This window comes from Cynoglossus semilaevis, chromosome 11, assembly GCF_000523025.1.
Source record: "Cynoglossus semilaevis isolate Cse_v1.0 chromosome 11, Cse_v1.0, whole genome shotgun sequence".
Taxonomy (NCBI): domain Eukaryota; kingdom Metazoa; phylum Chordata; class Actinopteri; order Pleuronectiformes; family Cynoglossidae; genus Cynoglossus; species Cynoglossus semilaevis.
This window is the reverse complement of record NC_024317.1, coordinates 18,063,816-18,089,524: the sequence shown is the minus strand read 5'-3', so window position 1 is coordinate 18,089,524 and position 25,709 is coordinate 18,063,816. Positions and strand designations below refer to the sequence as shown.

The following is a 25,709-nucleotide window of genomic DNA, read 5'->3' as shown; positions in this document are numbered from 1 at the left end:
TAGTAAAACAAACAAAAAAAGTCTCCCCATATCCACTATTTGGGTGAAAATACTTCTTCAAACAGTATTTTCATGGCAGAAATCCGTCTTTGTAGACTACTGAGGATATCTTTGTCACCTTGTCATCTTAAATTTGCGCAACATGCCGCAAATATTGACGCTATTGCCTCAGCAATGGCTGCTGGAGGAGAAAAGAAGCTGTCGGATTGATATCGGCATTGGCAAATACTCCAAGTTGCAGTATCGGTATCATACATGAAACAGTTGTATCCACCCAATATGAATTCAGAGTTTCATTTTTTTTTTCTCATTGATGGTTGATGTTAATATGATTTGGACATCCAGAGCTCACATTTTTGAAAAGGTGAAATCAATATTGAGGAAAACAAAAATCTTTGAGTAGACTCTCAACAAATCATCCATTAAGATGATGAGGCTTGATCTGTGGCACAGTGGGGTGTGAGGTTTCAGGGGGAAACTGGAAAAGATCAGCAGCACTTCTAATCAGATTATATTTTATAAGGGAACCAGTCATTTCATAAAAAAAAAAAAAAAAAAACCCACTCCCTCCCACACTAGACCCACGCAGCGTGACTGACTGACGGACAACAGTGACACCACCATAATTTGATGTGCCAGGATGCTGGCAGCCTCATCGTGGAGACACAGAGGGATGGGAGTCTCTCAGCACTCGCAGATGGCATTTATATGATAATTCTAACCACTTCCAGGCAGCCATGAGCTTTCACACCGAACTCGATCGAATCCAAAATGATTTGACTAACCATCTGCAAGGAGAAGAGAGTAGGACTGGATGTGAAGGGTGCAGAGAAATCTGGTCATGAACAACTGACAAATGTATTCATGGTGAATGTGAAGCTAAGAGTACTGTACTCTGGTGTAACTTTTTTCCTAGGGCAGTGAAGGTATCATTTATATTGTATTGCCTGTATATTGTACGTTTAGCTCTCAGCTAGTCAAGCACACCAGAAACAACATGTGGTTCGCTCGTGCCGAATTAATGTTAGTTTTACAGGTGTGTCTTACCGTCAGTTCCAGCAGTTCGTTGAGTAGTCCGTTGCGTTTGGTCTGGATGAAAGCGTTGGCGCTGTTGGACTTGGCTATTCTTATCCTGGCTAGTCGGGCTTTCTGAATGAGAATAGAAGCAGAAAAGGTCACAGCATCAGTCAGAGAAGTGACGCAAGGACACTGGTCATGTTGTTACTCCTGTTGTGACTCTATAGTGATTTTCACAGCTACCACTTGTGTTTTCACAAGAAGTTCTAGGAGGATGTTGTAATTTGATATGATTAAATATTTATATCTTTAGCTTTTTTAACCTTTTTTCATGAGTTTTTAACATTTAAAAAATAAGAGCAAACATACAGTATTTTTAACCAAAGTTGAATAGAAACCTAACTAATTGTTTTTCTTTTCCAAGGCAAAGAAGCAGGTTATAACTTTGATCTTTTGTTGCCACTAATGGGCTTTCTTTATGGATTATGCGCATTCTGTCTGTGGGTGTGCATCGGTTTTGTTCAGGAACTTCAGCGCCTCCAACAGTCCAAAAACACTAAGGATTAAGTTAATGGTTTCATCCATATTAAGCATGAAAGTTTGAATGGTGTGTTTGTTTCTATATGTGGTCGTAATATGAAATGGCATTGTAGTAAACATCCACCCTCACCAAACGATTGTTAGGATTGGCTCCAGATCCACCCATGACCCTGTAAAACATTCACTGGTCTATAAGGATTGAATGTGCAGCTGTAGTTAGATTGTTTTTGATTACTGTGAAATAAAGAGGCTGTTGGATGCTCTACAGGCAAATTACCCTAACTTGTGCCTCACATAATACAGAGAACCACTCGCCGAAACAGTACATGCCTAAGTAATTGTTCAACATTCGTTTCTCTAACCCGGCAAAGTGATTTTCTGCTATAAGTGACTCTGCTCTTCAGGGAAATCTTTCCACATGGTTCTGTAACCTGGATTCAGGCAGCAATCTTTTTCTTCTTTCCACATTCACTTATTACAGCATTGGTGATGGTTGGTGGAGGAAGTATGACTTGCAATATATGATACAGTTTTCCCAAAAGGTGTCCAACACATTTGAAATCAAGGCTTCTTTAAAGTTGTATTTTTGTTTTGCTCGTTTGGCTTTTCTCTTTCTTGGTTTGGGTTTCACACTGGTCAAAAACATGTAGTTTGTTACGTCTTCATCAGCACAGAACTCTCAGTGATTAGCGTTTTCAGTGTCTTTTATATTTTAGAATATTTTTGGTTTTTATTTGCAGTATACTCTACTAGAACAGAATGCTGACGCTCTTGGTCTATTTTGTTCCACTAATTCAGGGCGATCTTGAGTAGACACAGGGAAAAGAACAACAAGAATTGAAATAAATAATGGACAACTTTGCTTGGACCTGCAATTTTCTGAAAGAAATTGCAGGAACCTTTGCCCAAACCAATCAAATAAATAATTTTAAAATTGAATACTGCAGCTGAAGATTTTAACCTTTAAATCCAGACCCTGTCGTCTTCCATATAGCGGTACTGTACTGTTGCTGGGTTTGTCTGCCAGTTATAGGCAGTTAACAGATGGCTCAGTAAATTAGTGCTGAACACAAAGAAGTGCCAATGGTTTACCAACATGAATTCATAAAAACACAAAATACACTTACAAAACCTTTGTATAGAGCCAAATGCCTGAAATAATAAATATACGCACAGAGCTGTGGGGTAAAAATGGAAATGAGTGACAAAATTACGTTGGGAATTTCTGCGAAATGGCCTGAATGTATGATACAGAACTGCCTGGAGTGCTTCTGGACCCATGTGATAAGGCTTCTTTAACCTTGTCCTGCTGCTCCCACTGTCATATAAATGCATTTCAGGAACAGGAGACAGACGGAGCCATATCTGCTTCCTAGACGTATATCAGAAAATAACAGAATTAGCTTGGATGCTACAGAAATTGTCAGAAAGAGTGAAGATGCCCGGAGATGGTGTGAGAACTGCTGGAGACTCAGATGTAATAATAGTAATTATTATTAAAAATAATGATTGTGTGTATGGACAAGTGCAGACTGTGAAGTGAGGAAGAAGAAAGAGAACTGTTCGACTTAGAGTCTATTTAAAGAGCAGGAATAATAATAATAAAAAAATGTAGCAAAGAGGCACTGTCTAATTTTCTGACTGATCAAAGCCTCCTTTTTTCACACTATAATGTGTGTGGATAACTGACTATGTCAGTCCAGGAACATTACTGTGGGCCTTGTAAGGAATCCAACCTCACTCATAATAGAAATATTATTAGTTTTTAGTTTCCAACATGAAATGCAGGGATCAGTTTAGGTTTGATGTCACTGTGGTTAAAATTAATATGGACTTCAGTACTGACTCAGGGAATCAACTATTTGGACTAGTTGATTGTTTCTGATAGCTTTCACCGATGAGCATTTGCTATAGAGATAACTGGTTTCTATGGACACTTCCTGAGCACACTCCACACTCCAAAAATCATGAAGGTAAATTGTTTACTCTTAATGGAACAATGGTGTGAATGAGGTGTGAATGATTGTTTTTATCTTAACGTGTCTCTGTGATGGACTGGCAAACTGTCTGCAGTGGGTGCAGTATAGATGGATGGATGGATGGATGGATGGATGGATGGGTGAATGGATGGATGGAAACAAGCTGCTTGTAACTTGTTAGCTTGTTGTTAGTTGTAGGAAGTGCAACAGTTTTAGGGGAGCTCAAACACATGCCCCTCCGTCTGTATCACCAAAGAGGTCAGGTAAAAATATTTATCCTGCAGCTAATACAGTAAGTCATTAAGCTAGTTTTTGTTTCTCAACTCATATTGTGTCTTAACAAAAGCACTTGAAGATCCTGGGTTCTAGTCCCAGCTTTGGAATGTTCTGTCCACGTTTCTGGGTTGTTCCAGTCCACAAACATGCAACTGTTCTTATTGACCTTACATGTAACTGTGAGTGTAACTGGTCGATTGCCTTCGTATGTAGCCTTCTTACAGACTGTTCAACCATCCAGGGTGTGAACCACCTTCACCTCAGTCTGCTGAGATTTTCTTCAAACTCATGTGCCCAGAATTAAGTGTTAAAATTAGATGGATGGATAATGAGAGAGAATTTCAGAGCGTGGTTTTAGACAATTATAAAAGTAGCTGAAGTTTTTAAGTTTCAGTTACAGAGACAGCCGGCCTCCTCAGCTGCCGTGATAATGGATACTCATTATTTCACTTTCTCTTCTCTGGTCTGGCTTGACCGAGCAAATCGCGTATGTGTTCTTCAACATTACTGACCACAGTCAGACAGGGAGACATCCAATGTGTAACCATCCTCGGAATAAAAAGGCACGAAATGTTCGAGCCTGAAGACAACTGTGCCCTGGAAGCGCTCCACTTAAAATTGTTTTCTTTCTAGAGCAATCATGACTCTTTCTCTTTTTTTAAGACATTCACTTTATCTGTGTCCTTCTCCTCAGACACAGCCCACAGGTGTGTCATAATTGTGTTTGTGAATTCATAACCCTTTGTAAAACAAGGTAAAAATGGAAAGAAGTACACAGAACATCGCAGTGACGCACTGTGTACACAACGTGAGGCATAACGTTTTTTTTTTAGTAAAGCAGAAATTGAACTTTTTGGTGCTAAATGTAAGGAACTTTTGTTTTAAATATTTCCACATTTTGGTGCTAAATATAAGGAACTTTTGTTTTAAATATTTCCAATCACATTATTTTATAACATCTATTACAGCTGCCCTTAAAAATATCTATGCATTACAATGTACTCCTTTTGTTAATTAAAGTTTTAACAGCTCAAACTTGTTTTTTTAACAGCTTCCCTATGTTAGTCGGTCTCACAGTTTCTCCTCTCACTGACTTAATGTGACGGTTAAAGCCCCTGGGAGCTGCTAACACTTGGAGAACTTCATTAGTGTTGACTTTAACTTTTCCATATTTGGTCTGAAACGTTTTCTTTCTTTTCATAAAACTGGTATAAAAAGAGAGAACTATTGTGTAAATGTACTGTATTTGTATTTGATTGTGAAGCAACCTTAGCAGCAAGTGAAATGATTATTGCAAGTCATTATATCCCCAACAAGAGAATTAAAATCAGCCATGGTGTACTTTAATGGCGTAGTATAGTGAAGTATGGTGGCTTCACCTTTAAATTTAAAGGTACATTTTCTTAAATTGCATTACTTTAAGATTAAAACATTTTGCATGGACAGCTCTAAAATTTTGTGTAGAAAAATTCCACATTAGTCTTGACTATGTGATTTGTCAATCAAACCTACAGCCATGTGGATTTAAAGAATAATATGCTGCGTTTAAAGTAAGCTAATTATAACCAGCCTCGCATCCAAATAATTGCTAAGTGGGAGGCACAATAGCGCCATCTTCTCTACACAGAATTCTGTGAGCCCATACACACAGAAGCTTAGTTTAGTTTTTTTTTATTTAATTTTATTTCATTTCTTTGTAATATACAAAGGTCTTCCAGTCTTTTAGAAGTTGCAGAGTTGTTTTATTTTATTTTTCTCGTTGAGATATTTTCAGTCCAGTCCTTGCATCAGCTATTTCTCTGTCTGCCCTTGCAGGATTTATTTAATTATTATCCTTGTTTCTGTTTTTGTTTTTGAGAATCAGTTTTCACGTTCTATTTTTTGGATGTATGGATGTCGCTCAGTTGTTGAATTGCTACCAACAACTTTTCTCACTGCGAGAAGACATAAAGATTGAAGATGTGGAGCAAAATTTGACACTTCACAAAAATTCACTACGGATAAAACCGAGCTATGAGATAAAGAGCCCGCCTCCGGTCTTCTGTCCTGTATGAAATGATTGTGTCTGTCCTGTGATAAAAGTCAACAATCAACCATTCTCCCCGGTGAAGCTGCCTACAGCGTTAAACTGGACACATTTGTTTCAGGTCCCAAAACTTTGAAGGTGTTTAAAACTTGTGAAAAACTACACTGTAAACAGCTCGAGGTCACATCACGTAACAGTGTTGGGGGATATTTCCAATTAATTCAAGCTGAAACACATCCACGCTCACACACAGATCTCTGACTTTGACCTTTTGTTTCGCCTGTAACGGTGCAGCAGCTCCATTATTGAGTATAGATTAAGGTATGAAGAGGGATGCGAAATAAGCTAAACTCTGAAGGTAAATGGTTTTTGAGAGCATGCAATCCACCCAGATTAAAATGGATGCAGAAAAAATTACGTGAATCAATATAATAACAGAACGAATGATTCACCTGTAGGATTTCTGTAGGACTATGGATTAAACTTGGCCATTTTCTCTCCTCAATTAGCTGTAAGCAGCTGCTTTCTGAATTAATGGCATGTTACATAGCCTTCAGAAAGGTCAGGCCCAACGGGTGAGTGCGGTGAGTGAAGGGCTAACATTTGGAGGGAAGGATATTATGAACATGGGTTTGAAGGTTAACAAATTGTGTGTGTGTGTGTGTGTGTGATTGTAAGATAGACTAGCAGGTAGTTTTTTTGTTTTTGTTGTTTTTTTTTTGCAGATGTCAAAAATACCAATGTAATGTGTCCTCTGTACAACCTGTAAAGAGAAATATCCACTTGTAACTTAGAATTATAATAATGTAAAAACAAAACACAATTTTGTCATACAAAATGGAACCTGTATAGGCCGTCCGTGAACCAAAAAGTTTGAAAACTGAAACTATTTTCCCCATAGGAATCAATGTAAAATGGATTAATCCGTTCCTGGACCCTGGATGATTGCTTATTCAAACTTTTATGAACAGTATTTTGTGGACAAGTTCATACACAAAACCAATGAAAATAATTGGATCTAACAGAAAAAAGATAAACACAACAGAATAACGAATAAAGCTATAAAAAGGAAAAGCAATTTCATTCATCCTTACTGGAGCTGAGGAGTCGTGATTGGGCAAACGTTCGCTTCACTTTCTCACAAATTATTGGACTGTATAAGCCAGATCTGAAACACGAGTGCCATTCCCATGCTTTTGTATAATCTTTCTTCACTTCTATTCTTGTTCTCACTACTTTTTTTCTTTCTTTCCACTTTCACAAGCTTTTTTAATTCTCATGGTGATTTATGGAACAACAAAAATAAAAGAAATAGCACAGAAAGAACAGCGCAAGAAATACCCGCAAAATCAGACAACAGTTCTTAGTGTGTATATATAATGTGAACAGAATTGTTCTGAAGGGAGGCGTGCGACAACCGGGGATCCACTGTAATTATTTATCAACCACCCATCGACTCCTATTTACTAGATAATGTCTGATTATTCTGGGTATTGTAGCCTAATCTAATTTATCTAGTGATTTGAGTATTAATGGTAGCGTCTCTGCGTGATGTTAAAGTTAAAGCCACAGCTGTTTACCTTCTGAGCACGGCGTTTGTCTGCCCGTTGGTTCTGGTGGTAGATGCGGCTAAAGTTGGAGACAATGACAGGAACAGGGAGGGCGATCACCAGCACGCCACTCAGGGAGCAGATGGAGCCGAAGATCTTCCCAGCAATTGTCTTTGGGACCATGTCTCCATAACTAGAGGAGACACAGAGGCAAAGTTGTGACATGGGACACTAGCAAACCAAAGATGTGTCCAAAAATGTCCAATTTTCCGGTGAAAAGCAGTGGGCTAAACAATCCCAGCTTGGACAGATATGTGTTTCTGTGTGGAGTCCATTAAACAAGTGGAATTCTGTGCTTTGATTTCCTTCCAAAAGATTGAGATGATTTGTTTTGGCTGTGTTGGGATGTGGCCTGTTCTTACTGTCAGTACTGGACATGGTGCATTTGCACAGCATGGCAAGTTGTATTTTATATTACTTCAATATATTCATTTTTCAATTGTTGAAAACAATTGTTGAAACAAAACGCATGGCTTTTTAATTGAAATTCTTTGTTAATTGGAAATAGCAGTTTTGTAAGAATGACTTTAAAATCAATTTTGGTTATTGGAAATTCTAACCAAAAGCTGTGAAAATGGTTGGGAATCAGAAGGCTTGACAAAAGAGGGTTACTAATTATTTAAGTCAATATTGAAATTGTATTTTAAATTGATGTGTTTATTTTTCTTTTTGATCTCCATTTGATCTTACCTTGAAAATAGTAAACAGTAGTAAATAAAAATCATTAATGTCTTGTACTTCTAGCATTGCTTGAAAACATATGAAATCCTACAGATACATACATGAAATGTAATTAATATATATTGCAACATAAATATAATGTAAATCCAGATATTGAATAAAGATGTAAATGTCGTAGCGGTGACCATGGTGGTAAATCAGTCCAGTCTTGATCATTACTAATGTTTCACCCATATGAACGACTACTAAGCTGCTGTAACAGGGAGACAAAGACAGACATGCTCGCGCATGACAGCCACCAATCTGCTGGTTCATGGTAAAACAGTTATTCCAATTGGTTGCAGGGTCAGGCGGAACATTTTTGTGCGAGTGGGGAGAGTGGACATGGACGAGGCTTCCTTCAGTGAGGCTGTGGACTTTTAGGTCAAAGTAACATGGTGTAAAAAGAACGCAATGTTCCCTTGTGCACAAAAGCTTCCACTTGTGGAGAAAAAAGAAATTGGGAGAGGAAGAAATACATGTTCTGCATAAGACCAATTTTTTTGGAGGACCACTTGAAAAGACAGGAATGGAAAAGCAGAGGTTTGACTTACAACCAGAAACTTTCAATAAAGCACTTGCTTTTGTCAAAAGAGCCATTTGGCTTCTTTTCCTCCCCATTGCATCCTCAACGCAATAAGGACACTTGATAGGTGTGACTAATGCACTTTTGACCGTTGTACCCTTTATTGTTGCGCTCCTTCCTCACACTCAGTTTGGAAACCAGCATTGGGGAATTATTTTTACCCGAAAACAATCTTCTATTTGCACGAACAAGCTCCACACAAGAGGGATTTGACCATGGTAGAAGACGGAAATGGACGTCTTAGGGACAACAACTTCAACAAGCTGGACTCAACCTTGACCTTTGTCCACACACAACAGTCTCCTCGTGATTGTTTCTCTCCTCACCTACTATACAGCACTGGGAGACATTTCAGGGCATGTTCAGTCATCAACTCAAGGCGATTTCCCATTTAAATAGTAGAATTTACAACGGCTTATTTATAATTTCGTACTTGTTTGGTCTTTCATGTATTTTTTCCGTTGTTTTGTAGTTTTTGTTTTGTAGTCCATTTTATTCACACATGCTCTTATGGTTTGATTTAGAGATTATTTAATGCACTGGCTCTAATTTCTTTGGTTCTATAAAATTATTCTCATTTTGACAGTATGTGTCCAAAATACCTCTCTTTACTGCCCCCTACGGTATCTGAGAAGCAGAGCTGCCACAATCTTGCTATTTCAATTTTTAACATAAACCTAACAAATGTGACATAACTTCTTGCATTTAAAGGAGAGGCATTGAAGGTTAAAAGTATCTGCTTTGAATATATGTGCACTAATTATGAAGACAAAGTTACTGATGCAAGAAATGTCCTTATAATGAACTGACAAGTTCCTGTGGTTTATTGTCCCTTTTTTATTAACAAATGATTGAGTGGTTTTAACCGAGCACAGCTTGACAGACTGACAAGAGAGAGACCAGGAATCAATCAGTGTTTGCACAAGCGGAATGTAACTTAATTCCACGTTGGTTAACCGCTGGGTTTTCAGCTCGAGTTTTAAAATCCTCAGTGTTGAGAGTTTTTAATCTTGTTGATTCATTAGAAAGTCTTGTGCTAATAAAGAGGAAGCCACATTTAATACAGCCATCTTTGAGCATTTCTCTCCAAACTGGATCGAAGTTTACTAAAGTTTCTGCTGTGTCTGAAAAACAGAATTTTTGATTAACACCAAATCCCAGTCTACCTTAAACCCAGAAACTCTATCAGACCACCCTCCCGTCCATTAACCTGAAACTACCACACTTGACTCCACAATTTCAGCTGAAACTTTTGGACATTCCTTAGATAATATTAGAAACAGTGCTGTATGTAGTTTCTCCCTTCACATTTTGAAGTAAAAAATAGCGTGTTTTTCTTGTTCTTTTGACAAGCTGTGAGCTGCATCAATCTCACGATGCTCTTCAACACAGACACAGCAGGACTGTTCCTCTGCCAAATGACGGTCATTTGTTCATCTTCTCATATCAGAGAGACTTACTACAGAGGCCTGTGCAGGTGGAAAAATTCTCTTTGTGGGAAATTAATCCAGCCGGGTTTTGTTTGCGTCAATCACTTATTGTCGCCTTGCTTCCATGTCGCGTGGAAGGGAGACATGTGGGAAATAGATTTCGAGTTAAAACATAAACACACAACTGGGACTGGTGTGTTTTCATCAAAAAGAAATGTGAGATAAAAGCTTCTTTTCGGCAGTTTTTGAACTGAGGAAACGGTGTGGTGCAATGTGTTCATTCATATGGTGGAAAAGACACTGTTCAGTGTCACTGTTGTCTCACTCTGCTCTACATGACAAAGACAGGTCTGCACTGCAGGCAGGCCAGTTAAGCAGACCAATACTTTATAAAGCCACTACGTACAAAGGATCATTTATTTATCATCATTTATCTTTTCCTATGGGTGTAACGATACACTGGATTCTCAAGAAGTGATGCAAAATATTAGGTTAACGAAAACAAGAATTTTGTGCACTTTTGTTTTTTTGCTTTATAGTAAATAATTAAGATTTTTTAAATTAATAATTCCAACCTCCAATCTTGGAGTTGACGTGCACCAACCTCTATAACTGAATGTAGTACTTTATTACACTTTTGTAGATGATGTTGTAAACAAGTCCAGATTACATACACTTTGACCTCTGGCACTATCTATGTCTCCTGCCATATATGAATATTTTTTCTTACCGTTCTTGAAATCGTGTCTACACCCAAATGTTGTACCAAAAATTATTTTAAAGTAGTGGCAGTTTCCCGCTACTTCAGCCAAACAAGGTCATTTTTACAGGAACATCTTCGCAGGACAATTTTCACCACAGTGTGAAATGTTGCCTAGTTTTGTTCAGGAAGATGAGGGATGAGGGAACAGAGTCTGACACTGTGCTGCTGTTCCTGGAATAATATGTTGTTTGAAATGAGTATATGTTTATGCAGTACTCTAATATAAGCCTCAGCTTCAATGGTACTAATGGTACCCTAATGCCATGTTTAGTCATTCAGCCCCCACAGCATCACCAAGGTTTTTTTTTTTTTTTTTTACACGACACATTGGAGTACACAGTGGGCGACCCTCGCTCTTCACTTCAGTTTAAAAAAAAAAAAAATCTTCTCACTATTTACTAAAATGCCAAATCCTAATTGTGTCTTGTCATACGGGCACATTAGCAGCGTGACAGTGCAGTTTAATGGAGGATCTCCTCTGCATGATGCTTGCATAATCATCCCTCAATCTGAGAGGCTCTCCACACAAAATCCCAGTCGGCAGCAGAAAACCTCACTGTAGATCTGACATTCTCCAAACAAAGAACCAAACAAAAAGAGCAGCAGCTGCAGGACCACGTCTGAAATTCTGTTTGTGAGCTGTAATAATTATCGCGATTTCTTTCGTGTGACGTTACTTTTTACAAAGACATTTCCAATCTTCTTTAGTCCTAACTCAGCCCTGCCCTCTCTCACGGCACTGTATGGATAACCATAAAGGTCACAGTGAACCTTGAACAAGAGATTTTTGAAGATACACTGTAACCCTTTTATATGAGGCAATGAAGAAATGATTGGATTCCGGTTAGAGTCGGCCTTTGTTTCCTCCCAGTAAATGTCGTTTGATGATTTTACAGGTCACAGACTTTTTTTCCTCTGTGGCACAAATTTGTTATACTGTGGGAACAACTACACACATTCACAACCAAAAAATAAAATAAAAATATTTTACCTCAGCGGTTTATATCACTGGTGCCACATGTTCCGTTTTTTTTTAACTGCCTTTTTAAATTTGACATTACATTTGCTCAGCTTGCAACCATTAACTTTAATCTTGGGGGAGGAACGACCAGGGGAAACTTCACCTGTGAACAACCTGTGGTGTTGACATTCACACACAAACACAGCATCTTGTTGATCGTGCCGAGCCAAGAAAGAAAGAAGTGGAAAACAACCGAAAAAAAATGAAGGGTCGGCAGAAGATGGAATCAACAGCCTGATGACTGTTATTATAAAGATTAGTCTGTTTGACCCGCCACCACTGGGGAAAGACGGCGTTTGTGTGACAACGCTGACCTCAAAACTGGACAGAAATGACCCAAACATTTAAGTGAGTTAATGTTGAAACACAACGTTGAAAACAAGTTCAGTGTTGGTCAGTGAATGGTCAGTGATTCTTTTTACATAAAATCTATATAATTGGGTTCCTCTCTATATTTATACCACAGTCTAGACAGTGTTGGATTCATGTCAGTGTCACATTTTCTTATTTCTTATTTATTAATTTATTATTCTTTCTTTCTAGTTTCTTATTCTTTCCACCAATCTGTATATATTTCTCTGTTTACCCACACTCCTGTCTGTTGCACTAAATGCCAAAGCAAATTACTTGTAGGTGGAAACCTAGCTTGCAATAAAAACTTTTCTGATTCTGATTTGTGGACAAAAAAAATTCATGACCACTTGGCATACCTGTTGACACACTTGGGTTGTGGACCACCTGTTGAAGACCTCTATTTCCAGACAACATGGAAATAGCAGAAAGTTAAACATGGCTGTTACTCTATTACTAGTTAACTTAATTCAGCTGAGGATTTCTGGTATGTCAATTTTCTGAAAAGACAAAAGCTTTCGTCAAGTAAACGTCAGTGATGCTAGAAGATACTGTACAAACGTAAAAAAAGAACTGTTAACTCCTAGATGCTAATTTTTTTTTCCAAAGGAAAGGTTCATCTGAACTGTTAACCTAGATGCTAATTTTTTTTTTTCCAAAGGAAAGGTTCATCTCAGTTTCATAACTGCTCTCTTGCATCTCAATTTTTCAGCTGCACCTCTGCAGCATTGCCTCGGGCTCCTTACGCAGGAATACATTTTCATCATCCGTTTCTAGGACTGTCACTTTAACTTGACCTCCTCACAATTCAGGAAATGCCACGATTCGATTTAATATCGATTTTTGATTCAAAACCGATTTTCAATAAAAAAAATCCAGAGCATCAATAGATTTCATATTTATCTGTTATTCTGAGTTACTTTCCAATTTTATTGCAGTTGACAGACAAGAAAAACAGAATGAATCGATTGCAGGTAAACACGACTCAATATCAACCTTGAGTAGGATTTATTTATTTTATACAGTCCGTTAGGGAACTGGAAAACTGTCAGTCTGTTTAAACAAAACTGAAAATGTTTGCCTTTAGCTACAAATGGCGGGCTTGAGGTAATTGGTGCAACAACAAAAAAATGCATCTATAAACTGCAAAGTAAAATATTTTGGTAAAATAAGAGTTTTTACATCTAGTTTTAAAGTGCTGTACTCCAAAAACCAAACACAAATGGCTCAGGTAGTACATCAACAGCTGGACTCCCTTTTGAAATGAGCAACTGATGGCCACATTCAAGTGTCTGCCTGATCGCATTCTCTGCTAAAAGACGGCGGGATGGTACAGCGTACCGCGGCTCAATTGTATGCAGCGTATGTTGAAAGCCTTTGTTTTCAACAGTGCTGTAGGAGCACAAATCTTTTGAAATAAAACACGCTATGAACCGAGTGATTTTTTGTTGGTTCCCTAGAAGGTTAACTGTTTTTAGCTTTCAGCGTCTTTATTCTTAATCTCGGCATGATGGCGTGTCATATGAGCTCTCCCATTTGTTGTATTTTCAAAATACTTCACACCTTTGTTTGGCAAATCGTTTCATATAGCATTTTTGTTGTCCAAGTTATAATCCTATTTGGAGGAAAACAGAACACCGTGAGTGATGGTTCTGTATGTGATTGACAGAGTTTGTTCAGTTCGTGCCTGTGGAGGTTGGCTGTAATCTTCAATTACTTTCTATGTTTTAATCTTTCAGACAAAATAGATTAGAGATAATGAGACATTATCTTCAGAAAGCTCCAACGTTATCTCCACATACTGCTGCCTCTTATCACCCTTTATATCCCTGCTCTGTTCTGTCATGACATCGCGTGTGTGCGTGCGTGCACCATCAAACATTTCTCATTCATCGACAATTCTGGCAAGACAATCATCAGATGTAATGAAGCATAGTGTCCTGTGGATGTGACAGGAAATTTATGTTCATCTTTTGTTTTTCTGTGTGTGTGCAGATGAGATGAAGGTGCTGGGGCAGCAGAACACTCCAAAACAATTATGTTTCAACGCTGAGCAAGGCAACCAGAGAGGTATTGACTTTTCTTTTGTGATAGAAAAAAAAACACCATAATGAACAACATTAGTCCGGGCTAAACCTGGGATTTCAATGGATGTTGAGAAGGAGAGAGTATTGCCAGAATCAATTATATACTCAACATAATTCACTACAAGGTTTTTGTTCAGACTGTTTCGCAGTGAACTAATGGTTTCCAGCATTTCCCTCCACGACCTCGGTGAACAGTGGACAAACATATCTGACTTGAATAACATTTAACATTTCTGTGTGTTTGAAGTACATTTTTAAAATGATGCAACCACGGGTAAAATCTGCCCCAGCATCTGCAACGACTTTGTGTTTCATTGATGACCTGGAGTGCAAATGTGGAAAACTATTTTTTCTAATTTCTCTTAGATGTTGGGGAAACAGCCATTGTTTTTTAAGTCTCCTCTGTTCTAGTCAAGGACGAACTGCAACCTCACAAGAATTTAGTTTATTTGGCTGAGAGGCAGCAGAATTGCGGTGATAAATTAATCACAAACCGAAACATTGTTCACAAAGACAGCCATTAGAATTCACTGTGAACTTCTCTGTGTCTCTGTGAAAAACCTGTGGCCAAACTACAGTTTGTATTCATTAATTGGCTGAGCTGACAAAGTAATGAAACTTTGTTTCTAAAGAGACTAACATGAGGAAACCAGTTTTAAACTAGACGAAAGTTGAGAATATTTCCCCCCTGAGACACAATATAATTGCATTAAACCGCACACGGCTAATGCAGCCAGTGGAAGAATCAATGACTTTGAAACCAAAAAACAAAGCAAAATGTTTCTCTCTTTAAATTGCTTGAATTTTGATGTTTCATTGCTTTTTTAACCAGAATATCCTATGTGCTTGAACACGTATGGCCAAAAGGTCAGTCTGTTCTATTCTATTCCATTCAGAGGTGGAAGGAATTACTGCAGGAACAATGATGATCTTTCAGATTTTATTTTTATCCTAGTTCTTGTTCTCTAGAAGGAAGTACTTTTCTTTCTATTGGCGCTGCACTTAGGACCGACGTGTCACTAACGTCTGTTGCTGGGACGTCTACTGAACACGGCAGATTACAGATTCAAGTCATTAGCATTAATCAAAAGTAAAGAGTATTTTAAGTGTTTTCCAAGTGACCTTTTACAGACCAATAATCGAACAAACAAAACTGTACGTACCAATAACAGACTATGAGCAAATAGTGATTCAGACTTTTTTTTTTTCAACAAAAGCCTGTCAAAATGTGTCTTCTGCCAAAACAATGTTCAAAGCTGCTGCTGAAGACCCAGTCACCCAGTCATCTGAACTGACTTTTATTACTTTCTCTTAATGCTGAGATAGTAATAAAAGCAGTGTTAGAAGAGGACACATCTGGTTTTGCTTTGTTCAAAAGGCGAAAATACAACCACGAGATTTCCTCCTACCACAAGTGAAACTCCCAAAATACCCCCGGAGCCAAGAGCTTTAGCTAGCTGTTACTTTGAGTATTAGCGTTTAAACTTTTTCAATCACACCCTTCATGATCCAATCCTGCGCTCTCACGCCTTCACTCGTGCTCGCTCCACTCCCATCCAGCCTTGAATCGGCCGTCTCTCCATCAGAGACCGGGAGATGAGGAGAGAAAATGACTCTTTCATTGGGATCTGTTAAAAAAGCTTTGTAAGTAGGTTACAGGAGAAAGTAGGCTGCAGGAAGGGCTCGGGAGACCAAAGGAGCTGCGGTGGTACCGCTCCAGAGGAGTGGCATCCCATTTCAGAAGTCCACCAAAGAGACAGGAGAGTGTGAAGGAGAGACATGTGGTGACTGTGATGCTGCAGCAGTAGACCCGTATTAGTGTGGCCTCGAATCACCTCAGAGACAGTACTGAGGGGTATGACACCAGTAACAGCACTCGTACTGCACGTACATTTTACAACTACTTCTTTTTTCAATTTTCTTGAAGCCTGAGTCTGATACATAGATGTAGAAAAGTTACTGTGCTGCTGTTTGTTGTACAAGGTGTTTTTGGTCAAACTTGTTTAACAAGTCTCTGTAGTATTACAAAGCAAAAATGTAGGAAATTTCAGTTTTTATCAGGTGAACATTTAAAATCACACATGTTCTGAGCTCCGTCTCGTCATAGTATTTTATCTGTGGTGTGTGTATGACACTGGTGTTTTTTTTTCGTATTTAGCAATGACAAAATGGAAAGAATTATTAAGGTGGTAAATGTTTAAAAAAAATACTTAAATAATAAATGACTAATGGCTATTGCTTTAGACACGTATTTCTCCAAAGATAAATACACAGAAAAATTCGAGGAAACAGCCAAAAAAGATGATGAAGTAAAGGATAAACAATGAAATTAAATGTGTAAAAGTATGTAGAAGAATCTAATACATTAAACAGCTTCCAGACATGAGTTTATATTTCACCTTCTGCTTCACAGGGAATTAAATACAACTATCAGTTGGTCATGCACTAATGCAAAATAGCACACAGTTGCTTTTAGAGTGATCAAAAATGTGTGCAAAAGGTTGCAAGCGGTTTCATCATAGACCTTTTGATAAAAACTCTCTCAGATATTTAGCATTCTGCTGCATTTTTTTACATTAGTGTATGAGAAAATGTATTCACTTTAAACAGGGAGGGAAAAGAAGGAAAGTGAATCAGTAAATGACACAAAAGTTGATGAAAAAGTTAAGGTTTAATCAGAGAGAGGTAACAATGATGGGAGAACGCCATGGTAACCTCATGGTTTTGCGCCCCCTACTGATACACACCCCCCCACTTTCAGAACCAGTAATGTATCAGCTAAAACACACAATGCATGGACTAAAATTTAACCACTGACTGTCTGGACTGATCTTGTTTTAATGAAGAAATGAATTCTGGGAACTCGACCACACACTACTCACCACTTTATCACAGCGACTAAATATAAGAATGTGTCTGAATTGATTTTTTTTTTAATAACTTTTTAGCTTCGTTAATTGTGTCTTGATCATACCAGTGTAGCTCCCAGACTCTTTTTTTTTCTCTTTTAAATCATTTCAAAGCAGAAATCTGAGCTTCTGGCATTATTCTGTCTTTTTGTTTCTGAAAACTGTGGCTTCATGTTGAATATGGGGAAGAAATAGGAGCATTGCATTTCAGGCACGCAGAATGTGATGCAATTTTCATAAAAAGGTTAGTTACGGCGCTCCACAAAGCTTTGATGTCAACACTTTGAGCTCTAATTTATATTTTATGTAACAATGTTTCAAATTCCAAAGTGAAAAATAAATCGACCTGTATATGGACGTGGAGAGAATTCACGTCAGAGTTGCAGCTACCTCGCTACCAGTGCTAACTTACATAGTGGATGTCGGCTCTTTGTGCTGCTGTCAGGTCTGAACTTAGTGCTGCTCTCCAGGGGCTGCATGCTGTGGCCAAATCACTGGGCCTTTGTGTGTCCCTGAGCGACAGGGTGGCAGAACACAAAGCATCACGTTTTTTTTTTTTTTTTTTTGCATTATTTTGAGCTTGTAGCTGCTCCCTGTCTCACCTCATGTCTGTTCCGGAGCCTTCAGTGGCCTGTTTTAGTGCTGTGCATGGCGACTGCTGTGAAGGCATCATAAAAAATATGTGTTTAGTGTCTCTGTTTGACTGCTGTGTTCACTGTCTGTGTCTCCTCTGACAAGTGCTGCTGTCTCTCTCCACCACAGCAGATGTAAATGCAGAAGAAAGTCATCGTATCAGTAATAAAGTTAAATCCACAGAGTTCAGTCTCCTCCCGAATACAAACTCTAAAATAAATAATAAGGCGGCGCCTCACGGAGTCCGGAGAACTATACTGACAGACGAACCTATGTCCACTGTTTCATTAGCTCTGTGGTGTTACCCTGGAGGGCTGTGTGTGCAGTTGTTACAGCCTGGTCCATGTGTTGAGAGTCATCTGTTTGTATCTACTTCTCTGACTCAGTCAAAACAAAACATAATGCACAAGGACAGCATTGGGGTATGAATACCTGGGGTGCTGGATCATGAGCCAATCAGGACAGCTGGAATGAGTCTGTTGAGGGCACAGTGCTGAGTGCATACCACTTGTGGAGCTGTACACCTCCAACTACATTGTGACAAAATCACCTTATTTTTACTCCTTAATCATAATTTAGAACATTTAATTTATGAGTTCTGCAACACTTTTCCTCGAAATCCTTGTGTCTCCTTAATTTCTATCTTTTGATGCCAACATAACCAAGTCAAGTAGCCAAAAGGTGCAAGACAGAAAAGTGAGGAAGAAAAACAACAATAATCCCATTGTAGTTAAACAAAATACACGACTACTCAGTACACGATACAACAAAAAATGCTACATTTATACTATGTATTTATATTTATATAAAAATATTTTAGATTTATATGGTATTTATATTTATATAAAAATATATACTAATATGTCATACTTATATCGTATTTAGGAAACTACAGTATATTTGCCTGAGTCTGGTTTACAAACATCTTGCGAAAAAAAAAAAACAGGCATTGGATGTGATGTTTAATGTTACAGCTACCAAACTGTGTTACGTTGTTGTGTAGATGTCGGTTTTTCAGTTGTGTTTGGGCAACAACAAGATTATTACCACTGTCACCACATGCTCACCCATTCTCAGGGCAAACGCCTGCTCTGCGGTGGCATGTAAATATTATGCAGCGTAGCTTCTCTATGCCACTGGCAGAAAAGGAATAAATTATATTTGACATTTGTATAAAGCTGATAAAGCAGGGATTTGTTATTCCTCTGTCAGAAATGTATATTTCGTTAGCATTGGTAAATCCTAACATTCTTAGACATATATTGTGTCAGTCACATTACCTAATTAGAAGCAAATACTCAGAAGTACACAGAAAGTACATGCAGTGTTTTTTGGAATTGTATTGTCTTCAACTCTTGACTTTATTTCTCACTTCTTTGTCCTCAGTCTAACTATGAGCCTTTGGCTGCAAGGCTTAATAGATGACAGTGGTGGCTTGGTGGTTAAGGAAGTGGACTTTGGTCTGGAGGTTCGAGTCTAGTGGGGTGCTGTGTCACAATAACAAATAAGTTAATTAGTATATTTATTATTATTTTAAACACTACATTTTTCAAATTCTAATTCTTATTAAAATTATAAATAAGAATTTATAGTTATTTTTAAAAGGTACTAATGAGAACGAATAATTAAAAAGAATTACCCACCAAGATGTCAGTTGATTTGGTTTTACTGCCGTGTACTTCATATATCTGTATCTTAGACGTAAATACTCATTTTTCATTTTTATTATTTTTTTACTCCTTTTTTTCTTGACTATAATTTATTTGGGAACAGAAGATTAATGTGAATGTCATTAGGAAAGAAAACCTACAGAAGTGTCATAATCGTGTTCAAATACCTACAGGGACAGGCAAAAGTATCTTGGTTATATTATAGTGTATTTGAAATGTACTGATTAGAAATGTGTGGTGATTGATACATCACAATAATCGCCCTTGTTACATTAATCCAGTAGACTCGTGAAGAACTCAGAGATTCCCACCCCGAGTGCAGCGTGTCCCCAAGTTCAGCTCAGCCACACCTCAGAGGTGTCAATGATCATCGGTGCGTTAGTTAAAGGGGAAGAAAATGACACTCTGAACAGTTAGGCTCTAACAAGTTCTATAAGAGGAACATTTCTTAGAAAGCCTCAAAGCGTTTCAACGGTTCAAAGATACTCATGAGGATAAATAGGTTTTTTGGCATCCTGCTGATGTGTATGTTCTGAGTGGAAAGTATGACGTGGAGAAAACTGGATGATGATAAATAAAAAAAAAAAACCCTTCAGATGGTCTTTGATGAAATCAGTTCTTCTCTTACGGCTGATGTGCTGTGAGATACAGTTGACAGGAGTGACAGGCTTTATGATACTGCTGTCTTTAAAAAGGGAGAATCCACCCTTTTTGAGGAAGTGGCAGCAACAGAGTAAAGGTAGCATGTGTGTGAATCTCTCTCTCTCCTCCTCCTCCTCCTTCAGACGTCCTATCTTTTTCTTTATGTCATAAAGCCTGGTGAGAGGGATCAGGACCTGTTTGTTCTTCAGACCTTCTCTGGTCTGGTCCTCAGCTGTCGGGGTTGGTAGTGATGGAGTGGTGGGTAGAACACTTTCTCTTCTGCCCTGTCTGCCCGCCCAGACTTTGAAGTCTCGCCTCATGCCCTTTTAAAGAGTCCACAACCTTTAATAGTTTCAGAGGCAACATTCAAACTGTCTCCCAGTGTCTCAACATTTTCACTTCGACCTTTATGTTTAAAAAATAAAATAAATTCAAAGTTAGTAGCTGTGCGTCACATCTTTTGGAGTGAAGAGATTCTTGGAGTGAAGTGTGACTGATGAATGCTTATTAACCAATAGTAGGTTTGGTACTCTTTTTGAAGAAAACAAAATATGAACAGGTTTATGGATTGTTTATCTTCATCGTCTGTATGTTCAAAATCTGTCTAGTATTTGAGAGCATTAAGGTTACTGCATCTGACTTCGAACGCTTGACTTGTGTTTACAGATCAGCAATTAGTGCCCCCTGTGGTCAATAAAAATGTTATGTTGAGTGATAATAATAATAATAATAACAATAATAATAACAATAATGATAATAATAATGATAATAATAATAACAATTATAGAGACGTTCATTGAGGTCACATTTAAATACATGCGGTGTTTGCTCACCTTTGTCAATAAACACAGCATATGTTGAAACAGAAACATATTTTTTGTTTCTGTTTCTGTGTCTCTGTTTTTCCTTCAAATATGCAATTGGAATATACTGTGAAAAACGGGGTTGGATATTTGAAAATGATTTGATGTAAAATATCACCACTCGATGCTTTAACAGCTGCTGCACTGACACCTGACAAGAGCCTGTTACCTTTTCTGAGTTTTGTCTTTTGTTCTAGTCTGTGCTCCGATGCTCGGCAGCTAAACAATAAAATCCAATAACCCAGTCAACCTTTGCCACCACTCACACTTACCGGGTGCAATTCACCCAGAACAGGTCTCTGTAATTTACAAAATCACCTTTGTTTTGCTGTCGGGGGACATCTTTGGTGTCCATCTGTCAGCGACTGAAAGAGACGTTTGTTTACAGCAATCAAAAGGAGCGAGCAGGGCTGCCGCAGATTCCACAAATTACATCCAGCCACTCGCTTTCCCATCTCTCCTCTGCTGGGCAGGTAAATAAAACAGCCCAGAGTTGCACCGTGTCTGAGGCTCTGGGCACACGGAGTGAAGAAATAAATGATTTCTTTATGTTATAAAGCAGGGAAATTAATCTCAGGACAGTCTGTACAAGGTGCTAAAAAAGTCACCGGGGAAATAATTGCTCTTTTTCTGCCCTGTCGTTCTCTATTCACAACACAATTCATTCTTTCTTTCAATTCGACGCGTGTCCCTGCGGAGTTTTTTTGGTCAAAATGATTAACTTTCTAATGGAAGGTGTTCTAACTCCAATATCTCTATTTTCTGCTGTTTACAGAAGGTGTGCTGTGTGTGCAACAGGTCAATAAACCATTGCAGCTGACAACAAATGGAGACGCTGCAATGTTGTTGTAAACGAAACTAGCACCAAAACTACTTAAATCACAACGTCACAGAGAGATTGGCCTGAGAATTTCAGATTGCAGAGCCGAAACCTAAGAGTAGCCCGATCGTACCGCACACATTTAAACGGAGGTATGTAGAAAATGTAAAATAAAATTAAATTAAATGAAATAACCAGTAAAAAAACAAACTCTATTTTTGTTGATTAACATGGAAGTCCTGCCCAAATAGAAATCAGGGCCTGTTTTCAAACCTTTTTTTAAATCAAAATCTAAAACTGTTATAGTTATAGTTTTGCTAAGAAAGTTCAGCTTCATAGATAAACAGTGTTCATGTTGTTTAAAAGGCACACGTTAGCATTTATGGCAAGTGCTAGTTTAGCTAATGCTAATTGTATACCTTTATTATTGTGGAATACATTTGTATTTCATAATGTTTACGATTAGATTTAAGAAATTTAAGATTTATGAAATGTTGTGATGTAGCTGTAGATTAATGTTTTAAAGAATTTAAAAGAAAATGTGAAGTTTAATCAGGGGATCAATGCACTGCAAAAAGTTGACTTATTAGCATGCAAGTGATCAAAATTGATAATAACTTAATAAATGTTATATAAGTTATGTTTTAGTTCAACAAACAAACAAACAACAAGAAATACATTAAACATCAAACCCAGTGTCCTAATCAAGGCCAAGACTCCAGTACATTTCTGCTTCTGTTAGAACTGGGCCTTTAATGTAGTGTCATGTAATGTTAGATTATAATGGGGGGAAAAAAATTGTCACTGAGGTTAAAAATGTATTTTGTCATAGAGCAGGAAGGTTGGAGACCTGCAGTTTCACAGCTACTTGCAGTGTTTTATTTCTTCTCCGGCGGCTGCACGCTTCTCAGCGCAAGTAGCTAAAAGAGATGTAGAGAGAGCAACACGCTCTTTGACTCCCTCTCTCTGGGCAAGTTCAAAGAAGGACACAGGAAGACCAGCTGTGACGTGGCATCATCAGAATGCAGATGGCATTCAGTCAAAGAGGCAGAAAATACTCTGCACTAACAGGCCAAAACACTCATCTCATCAAACACTCGCCCTGGTGAAATGTCAACAATGAATCTCAACTCAATGATTTTTTTTTCTTTTCTTTTCTTTTTCACCAAAATTAGGGTTGCCTACAACAGATGCTTTTTCAATTAATCATCATTTTGTGCATGAACGGACATATTTTGATGACTTACAAAGGTCAGTAAAGTGGAATTTTCATTAAATGACTCTATTTATCAGCTAATTTGATTTAAAATTCTCTATTTTAAAAATTACAGGCTGACATCTGATAAAGCTGTCCATACCCAAAATGCACTTGGATGAATTATGAAAAAAAAACAGAGCAAACGCAGCATCAATCAAAATGAATTAAAATTAAAAAAACAACAATATATATAAATTATTTTAAAATAATCTAGATTAATATTCTCTCCTCGTCTAGTGTTTCTTTTCCCAGTTCAAAGAATGCTATTTAAATACTGATTGGCTCTGGAGAATATAATGCAGCCACAGATACAATGTTCCATAACTCCGTGCCAGCGTAATGACCATCAGCGTTTGAAAAAAAAAAAACCCCAAAAAAAACAAAAAGCTGTCGTCCTTCAGCAGCCTAGTCTGTGAGTGCTGATGGGAACCAAAAGACACTTCAAATCACAGCCTTCACTCCTTAGAAAAGCTGCTCACAGAGGTCATTTTCAATGTCCTCAACTCATTGTGATCAACAGGAGCATTTCTCAGGCATTTGTTCCTCCATTACAGACAAATGCCTGCTGATGATTGTGAATTTATGATGTGAAATTTCGTAGATGAACGGGTTCAAAAATGGTCTTGGCAGTGTTCACCAAGCTTTGATTCAAACATTTCTTTTGATTTGAGGAAGTGTTTTGTTCACGTGCGGTTTAATGAAAACACTGGTGTTCAGCAGCGTTCATTCTGTCAGTCTTAGTCTTTTGACCGAAAGTTTTACTTGGTGAGTTCAACTTTTTGAAATTAAATGTAGTAAGGTGTCAACATTTTTAAAATGATTAAATCTATCTATCTAGGTATACATCTATCGATCAACCCATCAACTGACCAACCAACCTATTTATCTATACAAAGAGATATATAAAGTGTATATATTATATATACACATATATTTAAAATACATATACAGTGGGGCTTCAAGATAGTCTAACCCAGGGGTGCCCAAAAGATCAGAATCTACTGGTAGATCTCAAAGGGAGTTCTGGTAGATCCTGAGCAATTACATTGAAAGAAACAAAAAAATTTAGAAAATATAGATTTCATTTTATTTTAAAATGCTAATCACTAGGGCTAAAGTAAGGACCATAGAAGTATTGATTCAGACGGCACTGTGCCATACAACTACAGCCAGTTAATCAAAGTAGTAAATGCAGTTAATATTTATAGTTTTCAGTGTAGGTAGATCACTTGACCCCGGTCATTTGAAAAGTAGCTCCCAAGCCTAAAAATTGTGGACACCCCTGGTCTAACCTTTCCACAACAGCACTTGTATGTCGAGCCTCTCGTATCTCAATTGCATTTTCCCCATTAAAAATGACTAAAAACCAATTAATTGGTTACAGCCCACCAGGAATATACTATTCATTAATTAAATTAAAATCCCGTCCATCTAAACATCAAAATAATAGATATAAACAAATTATTGATCATATAAAATAAAAATAATTAAGAAAACATTTTATATCATTGTTATGAAAATGGGTAAAATAACCCAGCAAAAGACAGTGAGCGAGACAGAGTGTCGGGACACTAAGGTAGGAGATGGACTGGGAGTGAGGACTGGATTTAGATAAGAGAAAAAGAGAAATAAAGCAACAAGTAAAATAACCCAGTGAAGGACAGTGAGTGCGACGAGTATAAAAATGGAGCTCGGTTGAGCAATTGCATCTCGATGTTTCCACATATCACGAAGAAAATTTTGCAAAATTTGCTTACTTATAACTTTGAAAACTCGTATTTCAGGGGAGCTCGTATCTTAAACCAGCTTCAGTTTTTGTTTTTTATAGTGTGTTCCCTCCAAGATAATTCACACCTCACGTTATTGTATACTTTCATTAATTGATTTCTCCTATCCTAATCCTGAATTTGAATCCTGAACTTGCACATGCTTTGGATCATTTATTGATAGGCATCATCGGAGACAGCAAAGGTCACGGGTTGAAATCCTTCTCCTGGTTTTAACAGACTGTAATGCTCTCCTGCATCTCGGCCTATCGTGACTCAAGGTCCATTATTTCGTTTGTTGAATGTGTGGCTACCAGCTCAATCTCTGGGCTGCCGCTGTTGATTTCTGATTAGTAGTGTGTGTATATGTGTGTGTGTGAGAGAGTATTTGCATTAATCAATTTTTTCCATCCATCTCCATTTACAGAAGCGCCTCTGGCACAAACATACCGTACGCACGCTAGCCGAAACGCATTCTGAATATTAGTGAGCGTAATGTGTTATTGATGAAGTTGTGATCGCCTGCAGGATGCCACCTGTTTGGCAGGGACTGGACATCCATCAGTGATGCTGACAAACGGAGTCATTATCATTAGTCCCCGGCTTTCCCCTGGATCACCGCTTTAATGCGTTGGCATTAAGGGTCGAGATGTGGATCATTTTCTTAAAGTACAATTACATTTGCATTTCATGGCATGGCTGCAAATGGCTCCACTCGAGGGAGTGGTTGCTCTCTGCACCG

General features: G+C 38.0%; 1 protein-coding gene across 2 annotated transcripts in view; it reads right to left on the bottom strand.

Annotated features, from left to right (window-relative positions):
- The window catches only part of LOC103386703 (potassium voltage-gated channel subfamily D member 3-like), a 57,716-nt gene that overhangs the window by 9,622 nt on the left and 22,385 nt on the right, over window positions 1-25,709 (bottom strand). Inside the window, exons 3-5 of one of the 2 annotated variants that reach the window (XM_017036733.2) lie at window positions 7,419-7,581; window positions 1,048-1,149; window positions 786-788 (exon numbers count right to left, since the gene is read on the bottom strand). In XM_017036733.2, the coding sequence (XP_016892222.1) occupies window positions 786-788; window positions 1,048-1,149; window positions 7,419-7,581 (268 nt within the window). The remainder of the gene's footprint in view (window positions 1-785; window positions 789-1,047; window positions 1,150-7,418; window positions 7,582-25,709) is intronic. The other variant, XM_008321101.3, reaches the window with a different exon arrangement.